The 16003-nt window shown below is 40.2% G+C and overlaps 1 protein-coding gene across 1 annotated transcript in view; it reads left to right on the top strand.

Moving 5' to 3' along the window:
• The window catches only part of pappaa (pregnancy-associated plasma protein A, pappalysin 1a), an 81191-nt gene that overhangs the window by 44983 nt on the left and 20205 nt on the right, over positions 1-16003 (top strand). The window contains exons 11-14 of the mRNA XM_070924703.1: positions 5363-5473; positions 6028-6163; positions 6294-6507; positions 10185-10359. Of these exons, the coding sequence (XP_070780804.1) occupies positions 5363-5473; positions 6028-6163; positions 6294-6507; positions 10185-10359 (636 nt within the window). The remainder of the gene's footprint in view (positions 1-5362; positions 5474-6027; positions 6164-6293; positions 6508-10184; positions 10360-16003) is intronic.

Raw genomic sequence — 16003 nt, 5'->3', positions numbered from 1 at the left:
TTCTTTTTTAAATGGTTATTACACATTATGAGCAATTCAACATTAGCTTTTCTTGTCACTTGTAACAGTTTTAATCATCCATTTTTACCTCACAAACAATGCATCTGCCATATCTCCCCCTTATTTTTTCCAACTGAGAGACTTCTTTTTGACTGTCTTTAGTCAACAGTTCCTGCTGTGATATTGTAGTTGTAATCAAGCAATCCATTTGAAGGTCTGCTGGCAGGTGGTATTTTATAGGCATAACAGATTGAAGGAGGGCAAACAAAAAGAGGTCTTAGTTTAGATGCACATGTGCTGTTTCTTTGCTTCATTTCCATTTTTTTCCCCTGTTCCCGTATGATCCATTTAAACTCTGCCTAAGCCTGAAGGAGAGGCAATTTAATATGCACCTTTTCTTTTAAGGGTTTGAGTGTCGTTTATGACCTCTGCTTTACTTCTCTGTTGGGGGTGTCAATAAAGGTATTCAATGATTTTGAAATACTTTGGACACATAGGTAAAGTATCTATTATCATGATTATATTGGTGTTATATCACTTATGTACAGACACATGCACATGCAAACTTTTGTGTTCTGGTTGTTTTGTCTTGTCACAGTAAATATTTATGTGCACATTAGCCATGGCTCTGAGTACCACATCTTACAAAGATACAGTAAATAATGTATTTGACACCAATTATGTTTGCCAGCAAATGTTTCTCTGTGATTTAATATTCCTAATATTAGGGGTGGGCTGATTGATCAGGGCTTGCAGTATGTCTGCGATAGAGGAAATCGCATCTGTTTTTTATTTGGTCTCATTGGATTCAGCTGATGTATTGTCCATAAAAGTTTATTTTTAAAAAACGTACTATGTCTGAGACAAATTATAAAAAGGGGGCAAATGCCAGAGAAATAGAGAGAAGTTGACTTGTATTTTTCAATAACAGGTACATTCTCTATACTAGAATAAATTTGTGCAATGATAATACAAGGATGTTTTGTGCAGATGTTAGTGTAACAGTGCTTATGCTGCTGCCTCAGTTGCTAAAGTAGCCTTTGGATATTGATAATTGTAGCAACATGTTATGAACTTGCAAATGCTATGTAAAATTATCATGTTTTGTTACTTAATCTATGATAAAGGGAGTGCTATAAATGATTCTTGGCTCACATCCCTCTATCCTCAGTGCATTAATCAATGCACGTGCCTTTTACCATCCTTGGGGACTTACTGTTGAGAATGCATTTACCCCAGTCCTTAATTAACATCTGATCATAGTACAAATGAGACACAGGAATTTTTACCCATGATCTCCAGCAGTTGGAATTTTGTTTTTTGTTGAGCTTGCCACTTCCTAGTTAAAAGAACTGACTGTTTACTAGGGGTTTTACACATTTACACAAAGCATTTATGTAATATAAAATGCGTCATGGTGTTCTGTAATTTAAAGCTATTAAATCCTAAATACGGTTTTAGTTTCCTAGTGTAATGACAAGTTTAGTGAAAGTCTGTGCAAAGTATTTTGTTTTGTCAGATTTTTTTCATTTTTATCCCTCTAGTTATTATTTCTGTATTATGAAAGCATTTACTGATAGGCTGCCGATTGTTAAACACACATTTTCAAAGAAAAGCATTTTGTTCAATTAACCATAAGTCATTGTACTGTAAGCCCATTTATAGCGACTGCTTTACTTTAATATCTCAACAACAGCAACGACAATAGTGAGGGAAAAAGCCTTTCAAATGTTTCTTTGCTTGAACATTCAAGAAAGGTGAACCTGATTACAAAGTTCAAAACTGTAGTGGTGTGCTCAAAGGTTAAACCTTTGATTGTACTTGGCGTTCTTGAGGAAAGTTGGATTGGAATATTCTGTGCAAAAGCAAACTTTAGACACTGACGCATGTAGGAGAAGGAGCATTGCTGAAGTTGTAATGAAAAAGTTTTCTAAGTTTAACATTATTACAAAGGAATGATGTTTGGGATCATGGACCTGGGCCTGTAGATTAATGTTGATAAAACCTAACCTATCTCAAAATGGACTTCAACTGCCTACATAAAGATCTGCTTTAAGATGTTAACAAGAGACAGCAGAAGTGACATGTGGTTTGCCAACAGACTGTAACATTTAATAAAACAAAAAAAGAAGAAAATATGTACTATTTTGTGCAATTTCCTCCTTCAGTCCAAGGCATGCTGGTTAGGTTCTGTCTGCAACTCTAAATTTGCTTTTAGGTGTAAAAGTGAGAAAGAATGATTGTCTGTCTCTATGTGTCAGCCCTTTGGAGTTGCAACATGTGCAAGGTGTACCCAGCCTCTCACCCAGTGTGTGCTGGGATAGGCCCAGACCTTTGTGACCCTGAAATGGATAAGTGGGTATTGATGAATGGGTGGATGGATAAAATTTGAATGTGTAGAGCTAAAATGTCCTTGCTTGGTTGAGTACTGGATGGGTGCAAAAATGTGTTTACCACCACAACCCTTATCCCCTCCTTAAATAACTAAATCAAATCAATGACAAATCTATTTAGAGTGCTTTGACTCTTGCCATTGGATGGAGAGGAGGTTGGGGGAAGTGTAATGAGCCATGGGAGACTTGTGAATTGCCTCCTACTGGTGTGATGCATAACAGGGTGGGGGGGATGGGGGTGGGGGTTGCTTGAGTGCAGGGACTTTGGCATGCCAAGCAGTGTTTGTCTGTCTCGAACAGTGGGTCGTTAGAAAAACACACCAGGAGATGAGGAGGAAAGGATGAGAGGAGGAGGGGTGTGGAGGAAGGTGTAGCTAGTGCCATTAGTTTGCACGTGGAAAGGGTTTTGTCACCTGCCCTGACAGAGAAAGGGTAGCAATGGAAACCAGCTCCTCTTGACTTCAATTCATTAGCAGCCTACTGTCCCTTTAAATCATATTGGTTAGTTAAGTCATACTGTCATGGAGAGAGTGATGTGGGTTTTTTGTTTGGCTGGCAAGCAATGTTTGACTCTGGGAAGCCCTGCACTTGCCAGAGTAACCCTTGCTTTCAATTAAGTTACTGTGTTTATTTCATTAACATTTTGCAAATAACTACTTTTTTGATTAATACAAAATGAGGATCCACACAGCTACACTCAAGTAGGGCCAAAGTCTCATGGCGACTGATCTCAGGTGTTTGTCACCTGCATTTCTCATTTCTGCCTCTTCAGCTCTGAGCAGAAAGGTCACGTCAACAGATCCAGGGGACAGATATATAGACAGATAGCTGGTCTGGCCAGTTTTCCACGGTGGCAGGATCTTACAGTAGCCTCTCTAGCAAAACTCTCATGTTACTGGTGTCTCATTTCACTAGCTCAGGGCAGCGGGCGAAACTCACCGTCCTTGGGTATGTGCCCTCTCTCCCCTTTGTCTGTGTTATCTATTGCTCAATAGTCTTTTACAGATGTGTCCATCTATCACTTTTTATGTCTTTCTGATGCTTTTCCTTATTTTAATTGAAATGACTGTTCGCATCACCTCATCCGTGTTTTCTCCACATCCCTTCTGTCTATGTTTCTCACCGTACCTTGCCGAACATCATCCCAATGTAGCTAATGAGGCGATAATGTGTGGGACACAAATTTTAGAGGGAGTCCTTTGATCTTCTCGATGTCAGCAAAGCCACAGTAATGAGGCAACTTTGTAATCGTATAATTTACGATGACTGGATACCAGCACAGTTTTGAATTCAACTGCATTCCTGGTCATTTTAAGGTAAGGCAAGGCAGCTTTATTCATATGGCACATTTCAAACACAGAGGCAATTTTAAAGCTCTGCCCTACCATTATCATCGATAGGATGACAGAGCGGTAAAGTGAGAGGTCGAGCAGTCAATCACCACACCTGAGCTGTTTCGGCTTGAATATTCTATGTACGCACCAACAGATGGCAAAAAGCTATTTTCTTAGGGTTCTCTACCTTACCCACATGCCTTGGCCTAACGCTGTGGTCATACAAGAATTGGCTTTGTGAAATTGACTCAAACACTGTGGTTAAAAGCAAGCCCACAATTTGAAAACGATACACCTCTTTATCAAACATTTACTGTACCTGTACTTCACCTGCAGCAACACAACATCCCTCCCATTCTGCTACTTGTATTCTTTAAGCAATACACCAAATTTGAATTTGAAAAATAGTATATCAAAGGCTGAGTGTCATTGTTAACCAGATCAAAGTTAATTTAAATAGCACTCTTGACAATTTGAGTTTTCAAGGTATAGTATTTCAGTAAAATATTGCTGATACTTATTTTTTTTTACAAAATTTTCTTTATGCAAAAGTGTAAAAAATATATTTTTTTCCTATCATATCTGCTAAAAAATCCGGATCTAAAGGGATTAGATTCTTAGATCAACCTGCTTGTTTTTCTGTGTATGTTAACACTGTAACAACTTGAAGACACAACAGTGGTTCATAAAGACATCATTTGCCGTTGCCAGACAGACACATCTTAATTATCATGAGGAGATTAGTTGAAAATCCATACAACAGGTAAGTAGCGAGACAATCTGTCAAATGATAAGGGAAAATTGCCATGTATAGCACACACATTGAGTAAATGCAGTACAGCTGGATGAAACAGGTGACTAATGCAGGTGCTGTATGGAATCATGAAAACTCTCTGAGGGCTTCTAGTGGGCAGGTGTGGCATGACAGGGTTTAAAAAGCCAGCCCAAGGTGAGTACACTAAAACACACAGAGACTGGTACCAGGGAAAATTAGAGACAGAAGAAGAGGAGAGGGATATGGGTCGTGCGATGCATGACAGGGTGCCGGGTTTGTTGACAAGACACAAACAAACAATGCTGCACTGAATGCACGTCAGCTGCACGTCAGCCCAAACTGCAGAAAAACAGCTGACAGTTGTGGAAAAACAGGGGTCACAGCCTTTAAGGCCGAGACAGTAACCAAGCTTTTTTAAGTATGTGTAAAAATAAAAATTAAAGTTAGTTTGCTACACAGCTAATGCTCATTTCTATTTGATTTTAGAAAGTTATCTCCTAAACCTACTACTCTGCACTTTTTCCCAACTTTGAGGTCTGGTGTATTGTGAGAGAAGGAGCAAGGTTTTCAGAGATGGTAACTGACAACAGCAACAAATGTAATCGTTGTACTGAAATATTTTTGACAACATTTTGACTGAAAGGAGGTAACACCCATAAACACTGTAGGGAAACAATAATTCCCTCTCTGACATTCAAAAAGACACTGTTTTGTAGAAAATCCCTTAATTTTATCTTTTGTTCTACTTCTGTACGTGTATTACATAACACAATCTTTGGACCTACAAAATGAAAAAGAAAACAGGCTTTAGTTAGAAGCATACAAAATGAGCCAATTTATTTTGTCTTTTGTGTCCCTAGACATGTCAGTCCAAGGTGTTTGATCTATCAGATGGAGTGTCCCAGTACGCATGGTTCCCCTGTCGTGAGGCCCATAAGTCAACCTGGGGGTATCCTAACTACTGGCTCAAGGTAAGACCTATCTGAAAAGAATGATGCAAAAAAAGTCCTCTGAAGACAAAAATACATCACTAAGAAAATTATAATTATTGCTTTGTTAAGTGGTTTTCATGATCAATGATCCCCTAATTTTCTGGTCAGGACGATTCATTCTAGAGGAAGCCTGATTTTATTCATTTGTATTAAAAGGAATGCCCAACAACAATAATGTACAAGAAGGTGTGCCAATATAAGGAGATAATGGATGAGGTGAGATAGTGGACACCACCTTGCGTTGTGGAGTTCCCTACCCTCAGTCCATTCCATTCTATACTGGGACACCATGCAGTACATTATGACGCCATTATGGTGGCTGAGAGAGTGCAACACACTGCAACTTATAAAACAAACAAATGTGGAAGAATTATGCGCCACTTTGACGACTCATATGATGCATGAAACATGATTCAAATGAGGAAAAAAGTAGAAAAACGCATTCAATTCCAGATAGTACGAGGAGAGAGGATACAGTGGATTCCAGTCATTGAAATTTTGTGCTTAACTTTAAACTTTTTTCCTTCATTCAGGCCCACTTTTCTCACCCCATGGTGGCAGCAGCAGTGATTATACATTTGGCTACCGATGGGACTACCTACATTGACCAGACTCAGTGTAACGTCACTGTCCAGCTGGTGGACACCAAGGAGGGCATCCATAGTCTAGGTGAGCACTGTCATCTGTAGCTTTAAATTGCAACCCACCCTCTGCTTCAGCCCCCAATTATCCCCACCACAATCTCATTACACTCCGTTTTGTCTTTGTCTCTTCTCCATCCCCAATATCCTCTCCATAGGTGAGTGGCGTCTCAGCTGCCGCACCAACCCTTTGGTGATCCCAGTGAGCCATGACCTGTCAGTGGCCTTCTACCACACCAAGGCCATCCTGGTCATGTTTGCCTCTCGCCTCGTGGCCATCTCCGGCGTAGGCTTGCGCTCCTTCCAGTCCTTCGACCCCATCACAATAAGTGGTTGCCAGAGCAATGAGATCTACAACCCCACAGGCCAGAGGTGAGGTCGAGAAATAGGGAAACGGAAGACTGGTGAACATGAAGCCTGCATATGTTACACACATATCACAACCAATGACGTGCAAATGAAATCATAGGATCTGCACAGCATGCAGCCACACACACACAACTTGCACAATCTTTCACCTGAAAGGTACAGCAAACTTGATTTAGAATCATGTTTTCAAGTCTCTATATAGGTATACATATTATGTGGTAGAAAATCACCATAGTTTATTCTGACCCTTCTCATGGAAGTTAATACACGAGGATGGTAGGAGCAGTTAGTTTCTTTATACCAAAATAAATAATAGACTGGAAGAATGCGTTAAAGGCACCAAATGAATTCAACATAACATTCAACCCCATGAATGGCAAAATAAGGTCTGTATTTCAAGTTACGTTTATTCATATTACCCCAAATCACAAATTTGTCTTTGAGGGCTTTATAGTCGAACAACATTAAACATGGATAAACTCAAAGTGGCAGTGGTGGAATTACAATATTGAGAATTAAATCAAATAAATATTAAGTCTAATTACCAAAAGAGTTCCAGCCTTTCAGGCAAGGTGTGAAGGTGTTTGTAGTGAAGACTGTGGATGTTAAGCAACTTCCAGGTGCCGCCAAGCACTGGTAAGACCTGGAACACAAAACGTCTTCTCTACCACCTGGAAAGAGGACACATACACACAAGACGGAAGTCAAGGATACCATTTGTACAAAAGGAGATGAGACAAGAGCTGTGATTGTGTGCACGTATTTGAGCCAGCGAGAGGGAGAAGCATGCGTTAATTAATGATGCCAACAAGCTGTTTACTGTTAGACGTCTGCCCTAAGCTATAGCTATAACAATAAAACGTTCTAGGTAACAAATATAATGTCACTGGAAATTTACAATTAATCTGGACCTGTTGCTGAGCTCCACTAATTTCCGACAATAGAGCCGCCGCGCTGCCTTCAGCACTAAATCTTGTTTACCACCCCAGTTTGTTTTGTATTGAGTTCGGCTAAAGTGCACGCTGCATACAAACATTATTTTTCTTTGGAAAGTCATGCCCATGGTCCTGCCAAAGGTGGACATGTTTCTCCTGTAATAGTTTTTGCATTGTTCAGCACTACATTTAGGTTGTCAGTTGCCATTTTCTCAACTCTAACTAGTTAATTCGAATAAATAATGATCTGTCAGTCAGGCATCAAAGGTGCTGCCCAGGGTAGAGCAGTATTCCATATATGGACATTTTTCTGTGTGATGAAACGATTCGTAACAGCTGAAAATCCAGCATGGAAATAGAGATGATCATATTTAAGTAAAACGCCCTTAACAGTTATTGAAGACATTTCTAACACCTATTTAGCTAACAAATTCACAATATTTGAGTCTCCAGTACCTTTAATTTGAACTACAAACCATATGATGTCAAGTCACTCCTCACAAACACAGCTAAACCAGACCACACATGCACAAGGAGTCACAATTTACCAATTTCCACACCACTGTCATGCATGAGACAATTCATACTGATGATGCTCCCACAAATCCTTTCAACAAGAAATGCACTAATAAACACCACAATACACAATGAATGGATGGTTGGGGGTCTGTGCCGAGAGATAGAGCTGTTTGTGGCTTTTGTTGTGTGCCAGTGAGACATCCAAGAGCACCTAAATAGATTAAAACTGCTGTGTATCTGCATCAGCCAGGAAATTGTTTGTTACCACACATGCACAGACTAGTTGCTTTCTCCCAGAGTTCTCACTGACTTTTCTTTCTTTTGTATTCTCTCCACTTCATCTCATTTCCAGAGGCTCTTGAAAACTTATTTTTATGATGGCAGGTCACTGAATATTATAATATAGTATTATGATCAGTTATTATCTACTGGTCTGTCCTTAAAACAACAGAGAATCCTGGCTCAGTCTCTTTGTTTTTTTTTTTATGTCATGTCTGTTTCTTCTCTTTAATCGGCTCCAATTCATCATCGGCATTCTGTTTCTATATCCCTCTTTCCAAGTTTCTTGCCCCTCTTCTCCATTTTACCCAATTCCCTCTTCACTTCCTCCTTATTCCCATTCCCTTTCTATATCCCTACTTTTCCACATCTCCCCTCCTTCATCATATGTTATCCCATGCCGTCTTCTCATCCTTTACTTTCAGGTCATCTTCCTTTCCCTCTGTTTGCCATCTCCTTCTCTTTAATTCTCCCCTTTCTGTGCCTCCAGCTCCCGCTTTCACTCTCTCATTCTCCTGGGCTGAGCAGCACATTTCCCGTAATACTTATGCCTCCACAAAACACCACATCCCTTTTTCCCTGAGTTGTTAACAACAGCAGCTATTAACATGACGCAGTTTTATGTTCCATGCTTGTCTGCAAATGCATGCACATGTATGTTTTCCCTTTTCCCTCAGTTTTTCACACCATTTTTTCCCCTCGCTTTATTGTTTTTTCTCATTTTTGTTTTCTCTTTTTTTGTTCTGTTCTGTCCTTTTCTATTCAGTTCTCCTTTTTGTCATACATGCTACTCTATTGTGCTATATACTGTAGTTCTCATTCGCAGGGGAGGAGGATAGTTTTCCAGGTAGTTAATTGTAATTCATGTCAGAAATTCCAGAGTGACTAGCAGAAAACCACAAAGAGATTTTGTTCCAAGCCAAAGTGTCCACAGAGGAGGCTTCTAGGCTTCCCTAGTTTGTCCTCAAAAAGCCTAGACGCAAGGGACTGCTACTCTCCTGCTTTATAACGGTCTTCACCTGCTCAGCTTAGCATCTTGTCAACATAAGTATTTTAATTAAGAGCTTAGAATATTAGGAAGAGCACATTCGGTTTTACTTTCTTTTAAAAGAAACTATAACACTGTCTGAGTGTTATAGTGGGAGGGACAGTGGTAGAAGGACATAAGGAATAATATATGTGCATAGAAGATTTGGATATTGATCATTTGAGAGAAAAAGCATAGAAAAGTCAAAGATTATGACTGCAACAGAAGCAGGAAAACAAGTGGATGAAAAGAGCAAAATAGAGATTCCATTCTTGCAGGAGCGAGTTTAACAATGTTTCTCCAGACCTGTATTTTCTTACATCCTCTCTCTCTCTCTCTCTCTCTCTCTCTCTCTCTCTCTCTCTCTCTCTCTCTCTCTCTCTCTCTCTCTCTCTCTCTCTGTGCTCCCATACCTTCCCCTCTTTCTCTCTCTCCCTCTTTCTCCGTCGGCTTCATAAGGGAACCCTATACTGTAGAATGTGGACTGTTGTAAAAAGGTGCCTTGGGCATCCAAGTATTCCAAGAGCATTAAATGCCTTCTCCATCAGGCTACCAACACAGAGATGTGGCCAAACTCTACCACTGTAGCCTGCACATAATATATCCTGTCGCTCTTAATTCACAAACTACACTCTACCGTGTGTGTGCGCATAGCAAGTATGGCAAATATATCTTTTCTCCATGTGGTTTATTGATTTGATATGTTAAGCAGTCATTGATGGATGGATGTGGTTGACTCAATGCATAGCTTTTCTGTTTGTGAGCAAATGTGTGACTGCTTCCATGTTTGAGTGTCTGCAGTGTTATTTTATACACTAAATTTATGTTGGTTGTAACTTTAAATGTGGTTTTTAATCTCTTTCTCTCTGTCTCTCTCCCTCTCTCACTTTCTTTTACCACACACACACGCTCACTCGTAGTTGTGTACATTATTCGTGCGAAGCCATTGACTGCCAGGAACCCTTAATCCGCAATGCAGAGCTCAAGTGCAGTAGCCCCGGCCGCCACTTCTACAATGGAGACCGCTGCACCATCTCTTGCAACTCTGGATACGTCCTGCAAATCCACCAGGATGATGACATCATCAAGAGCCAGGTAAACACACTGCTACACACGTTCAAACACACACACACACACACACACACACACACACACACACACACACACACACAGGGAGTCAACAAGCTCAGTGCACAAAGAGGCACATGAATGCATAAATGCACAAATGCAAACACTTAAGTGCAAAAGCATTTCTGCAGCATATGGCAACATGCGTGCAAACATGAATGTGTGAATGCACACGTGAACATGCATTGATGCAAACTCAAGTACACAAATGGCCATAAGAGAGAAGTGCAAACGCGCTTTCTCTCTGCTCTCCTCTCTATCTCTGCATTTATTTTGTCACCTGCAAAAACTAGGCTTGGCACGGCGAGCCTCCAGGGAGAATGACATCATGAACATCCAGGTAGATGAGTGCTGCACTGAGGAGTGGAGACGCCCCAGTCTCCTCCTCTTGCTGGCTTGCTACACATATACAAACACACACGCATATACGCACACACATGCACGCACACACCACACATATTCCGTACAAGCACAGACATAATAGTGTTTAGTCTCTTGCTGAGCATGCTGCACCATCACCTCAAACAGTCACTTTGTATCGCTACTCCACTGGGACGATGACATCATCGCATAGTGTCTGCTCCCTCTCCCTCCCTCGCTCCATCCCTGCTCATTTCGCACACATTGAAGTCTCTGTTAAAGGGCAGAGATTTGCTACCGCTCCCCCACAGCAGCACGCATTAAATGCTTCCATGTAGATACCAACACACATACAGTAAAGTACAGACAATCTCCTGCATAAACAGGACACAGATGCGGACAGATACAGTATACATACAGATGCATGCACACCACAAGTAAACAAACAAACAAACAAACAGGGTAGTTGACACCGCATCGTAAACCTTTTGGATTGGGGCCAAGCTGCTGTAAAGGCCATATAAATGCTTTATCCTTCTCCACGGCTCTGTAAAGCAGTCTGCAAGACAATCTATTAATGCTCCCTGAGAGAGACGGGAGGTTCAGAGAACAAGGTAAATTTTGTTTTTATGTGTATTTCAGTCTGGAACTCTATGTGTGGGTGTGTTTGTGTGTAAGGGTGTATGGGAGTAATGGACAAAAACATGTACGAAAAGAGGCCGGGAGAAGATAGAGAAGAGTTTTACAGAGTAGAAGAGAGGGGGAAATAATGACTTTTTTCGGTATTTGGCCATGATTCTGACCTTAACAATGTGCTTTTTTCTCCCATCTTTTTAAATGGCTGTTGCTGGGATCTGTAACACGTCATGATTGGAGGGTTTCTAGAACCACAAAGTCGTTCAGCTGTCCCTCTGTCTTCCACTACTTGGCCGAACTCACACATGTACATACTGTATACTGTATCTGCACACAGAAATAAGTACGTGTATGTGTATGTGTGTAAGTATGTGTGTGTACGGAAGCACATTTACATCGACATCCATACATGTTGTACGTACAAACACTTTCAGAATAGTTCAGAATAGTTGAGTCAGCACAGACTTCTAATTGCATTTGATTTTGATTGACAGTGGACTATGTGGCTATTCATCAATGTCAATTCATTTAGTGATAAATTATGCTTTTCAGAGAGGGAGAGGCAGAAAAGCGCAGAGGAAGTGGGGTGAAGGGGGACAGGAGAGAATAGAAAAGAATGTAGGGCTGTGCCAAATATAATTTTTTGGACTTGGAAGGCTTGCCACAAATGATGACTGACAGTTCAAAGGTATTTAGAGGACCTTATGAATAACTTTTCGCATCCATTCACTCCACTAAAAGACATCTGGTCAGTTTAGTTGGTTTAACGTCAAACTTCAGTTACTTTGAATAAATAATGCTCTGCAGAATTAGATATATCTTGTAAAATCTAGATTTTTGGTAAGTATAACTACGTCATTCAAAACTCATACTGCGGCTGTACATACATACGTAGTCATTCAGATTCAGCAGGAGCGACAGACATCTATGCACCAAAATCCTCTCCCTAAGTTCCAAAATCATTTTAAGTTCAGCCACGTAATGCCAGTAAGGACAAATAAATCATTACCATAACAGAATCCAATCCTTTTAACTCACCCTGTCTGCCATAGAAAGAATGCCTTCTATTAGTAGCTTGTTGATCTATTTCAAGTCCAGTCTTTTATCCTCAAAGAGTGAAACAATTCTCTGGAAAATGATTTCGCCAGTTACGTGTCCCTCCAGGGGCAGTAGAAGTCACACATGGGCACCATTCAGTATAAACTAAAGTTGTTTTAATTATTATGATTTTTGACATCTATATTTTATTTGTTTTGAGAGTAGGACACCCACATTTTAAAGCAGGTTTTGTTGCTAGCTGTGGAATCCGGGGGGACAGCAGTATGTTTTCTTTGATTGCAACAGCGGCACTGCTGTGACTAAACTGACTTTTTCCAGCCACACAAGCACTTACAAAGACACACACACCTCCACACTGAAGTTGAAAAGTGCAACGTGAAGCACAATCTTGTCTATTTTCATTAGCCAATTACATTCTTGTTTCGAGGATGTCAAAGTGGTTCTGGGAACATCACCTTGTTAGATAATGCTATCTTCAGAAAAAATCTGTTTCCCTCACTTGCTTGATTTGTGTATTTGTGCTGTTTGTTTTCCCTATCTTTCTCTCTCTTTGAAGTGGTTAGGGAACACCGAGTTCTGGAAGTGAAGAAGCCCCTTTTATTTCACATGGGCTTTTCCTTCAACAGGCTCTATATAATATTTACCATCAAACCACCATTACCTGCCACAATGAGACGGCCACTTTCTTAAAAGACCCTCTTCAGGCCTCATCAAAGTGATGACAAAAAATGTTACACACATTTAGAAACAACTCCTGGTATAATTTGAGTCAACATATCCAATATAGATTTAAGGGCTATTAAGAGCCATATCAAGATATTATTATCGTCATATTCATAAGAGTGGGCAGTCAGCCAGCTCAGCCAGAGAAAGACTTTTATGTGCATGTTTTATGGGTACCCAAATGCCGACGTCTGAAGATGTTTGCCAGCATATGTGCCCAGTGAGCAACTTTGATTTGGAATGATTGGGCACCATCTTGAAACAGTGAATCCGGTTCTCGTTTCAACCATGGTGTGGAGTTTGGATGTTCTCGTGCATGTGTCTTCTAAGTCTTATGGCAGTAGCTAACAGTGGAGATGTCCCACTGGTGCTTCTGCATAAAAGGCAGGTATGCTGGTGATTTATGCGCCTGAAAAGACGCTGTAACCTCCATTTCGCTGTGACTTTAAGGTCAATCAGGCTATTTTTGAAAGTCACTTTTTACCTTTCCTCCCCCTGTGAAGAAGGGTCATGCAAGGGCATCCTGCTTTTCAGTGACTGTCTGTCCTGATAGTGGCACAGCAGGGGATTCCCGCACAAGGCTTCACCCTCGTAAGCCTATAAGTGAAACCTGTGTGAATGAGAGTGAAGGCAGTGCATTGTAATCCTAGTTTTTAAAGCACAGCCTTTTAACATTGTCACCCTGTTGCCCCTCAAGTTGCTGACTTCGTGGATGCTGAGTTAGGATTTGACAGTTATATGGCTGGCACCAGGTTATTAGCAGGGCTCCTCCCAATTGGACGAGCATGCAAGTACAAATTTCAGTGTGCCTCCCTGCAGTGAAGAGTGGTCAAGCATGTATAATATTAAGTTGAATCCACAATGGGAAAAGAGTTGCTCTCTTTTTGGACTCAGAACCTTTAGATGTCTGGAAAAATTAATACAAACTCTTAATTCTTCCACTCAAAACAAAAGCTCTCACTTTGTGGTTCGTTTGACATCTACTCTGTCCAGGCTTATGTGGTTGAAAAAACTAACCTTCCCAGAATGTCTGCTTCTTAGTACTGTTAGATTCTCAGTAATGCATGTTACTGTTCTGAACGCATTCTTGTCCAGAATGATGTGGGCAACTGTTGTGTTTTCCTACTGGAAAGTATATATATATATATATATATATATATATATATATTATATTCCAGGCAAATAAGCTCTGCTCTTAAGTAAAGCTGATTTTTCTCAAAAACTGTTTCATAAAGGCTTTTCCCTGAGGACGAGAGAATAATAGATTACACTTAATTCCACTACTAAGCAATACAGCAATGACTCTACCTCACAATGTGTGTTATTACTATACTTTTTCTATGTGTTTGTGTGCCGTCTGAAATAAGACAAATCCCTAAGTTGAAGGAAGAGGCTGTCAGTCTGTCGGTTCATTTGTCTGTTTGTCTTGAATTTGGAAGAGTCGCCAAAGGCTGTTAAAATCACCTCTGGAAGAGAAATAGTCAGCTGTATATTTTTTTAAAGGAAGGAAAAATCCCACACACACACAGTGCACACAACCCTATATACACTTACACACTTGGGCATACACGCTTGATTAAACAGCTCATGGCAGATGTACGTAAATTTAAATGGATGTGTGTTTGTATACGCATACACTTGACCACAGTTTTACACACACATGTTTTTGGACGAGCAAAACATGTAACATAACACACATATGCCATTTGCAAACATATTTACAGTCTGCACACTAAATAGATCCTTCCACTTTTTGTCCATGCAGACTTTGTTCACAACCCCCTATCATGATTGACTCATTCAACTCTACATCCAGTTATTTCTCAGCAGGCACTCACATGTGATGCATATGTTACTTTGTTGGATATCCAAATATGAAAGGAGCTTATTTATTTTGAGGGAACCTGACACTGTTATGCAGTATCATATAATGGGATCAAGATGAAAGATAGAAGTACATGGAAAGAGAGAGAAGGTTATGAAGCAATAGATATGTAATGCTAACTGAGTCCAGCTTGTGTGGCCTTAAAGTTTGGCCACTCTTTAAAAAGATGTGTGTAATTAAAGTCCACCAAAGTAGGGGTATAATGTAATTCATTGTTGAAACACAGGTTTCCCTTTTTTGTTCTGAGTAGGACAAGTCAAAATGATTGAGCTCTCACAGCTTTGTTGTAATATTTCTTGGCACTGCTATCAATTTAAGCATTCCTGTTGCGTTACATGGTGCTATTTAATGGAAGAGGATGAAAACAGTTGAGGTTTGGATGATGTAGTGGCTCCCCATTTTGGTCTCATCTCTGCAAATATCATACCACAAGCCAAATAATTTACAGGAATCAGAGCTATTTCTAATAGGAAATAGACCTAAGATCAGGAAATGTTTCTGGTGAAAAATAAAAGTCAGGAACAAGAGATTGCCATTTTGAAATGTAATGTTTTGGAAACATTCTGGTTGCCATTGCTGTTTCCAGGAACTCATATACCAGCAAATACTGTACTGGATCCTTAATGCTATATTCTGTGCACAATCTCATCACTCTTGATCAGGAATGGTTACACATTGATATGTGTACAGGGTGTATAAACATTGAGTTCATACACTCTCTCTGTCACACACACACACACACACACACACACACACACACACAATTAATGCAAGACATGTGGCCTTTGCAAGTCTCAGTCAGACCTTGCTAGGTCATAGCTCCTTCAGCAGTAACCTGACTGGCTGCTGTTTCTAATCAAGGGCTATTCTCTATGATAGGTCCATAATGGGAATGGAAGGTATGTTAATCTATTATGCTAGGTCTTGCCTAAGCTTGTCTTTGTTTGT

This window comes from Enoplosus armatus, chromosome 18, assembly GCF_043641665.1.
Source record: "Enoplosus armatus isolate fEnoArm2 chromosome 18, fEnoArm2.hap1, whole genome shotgun sequence".
NCBI lineage: Eukaryota > Metazoa > Chordata > Actinopteri > Centrarchiformes > Enoplosidae > Enoplosus > Enoplosus armatus.
Note: the sequence above shows the minus strand (reverse complement) of the source record. Positions and strands in the feature narration are given on the sequence as shown.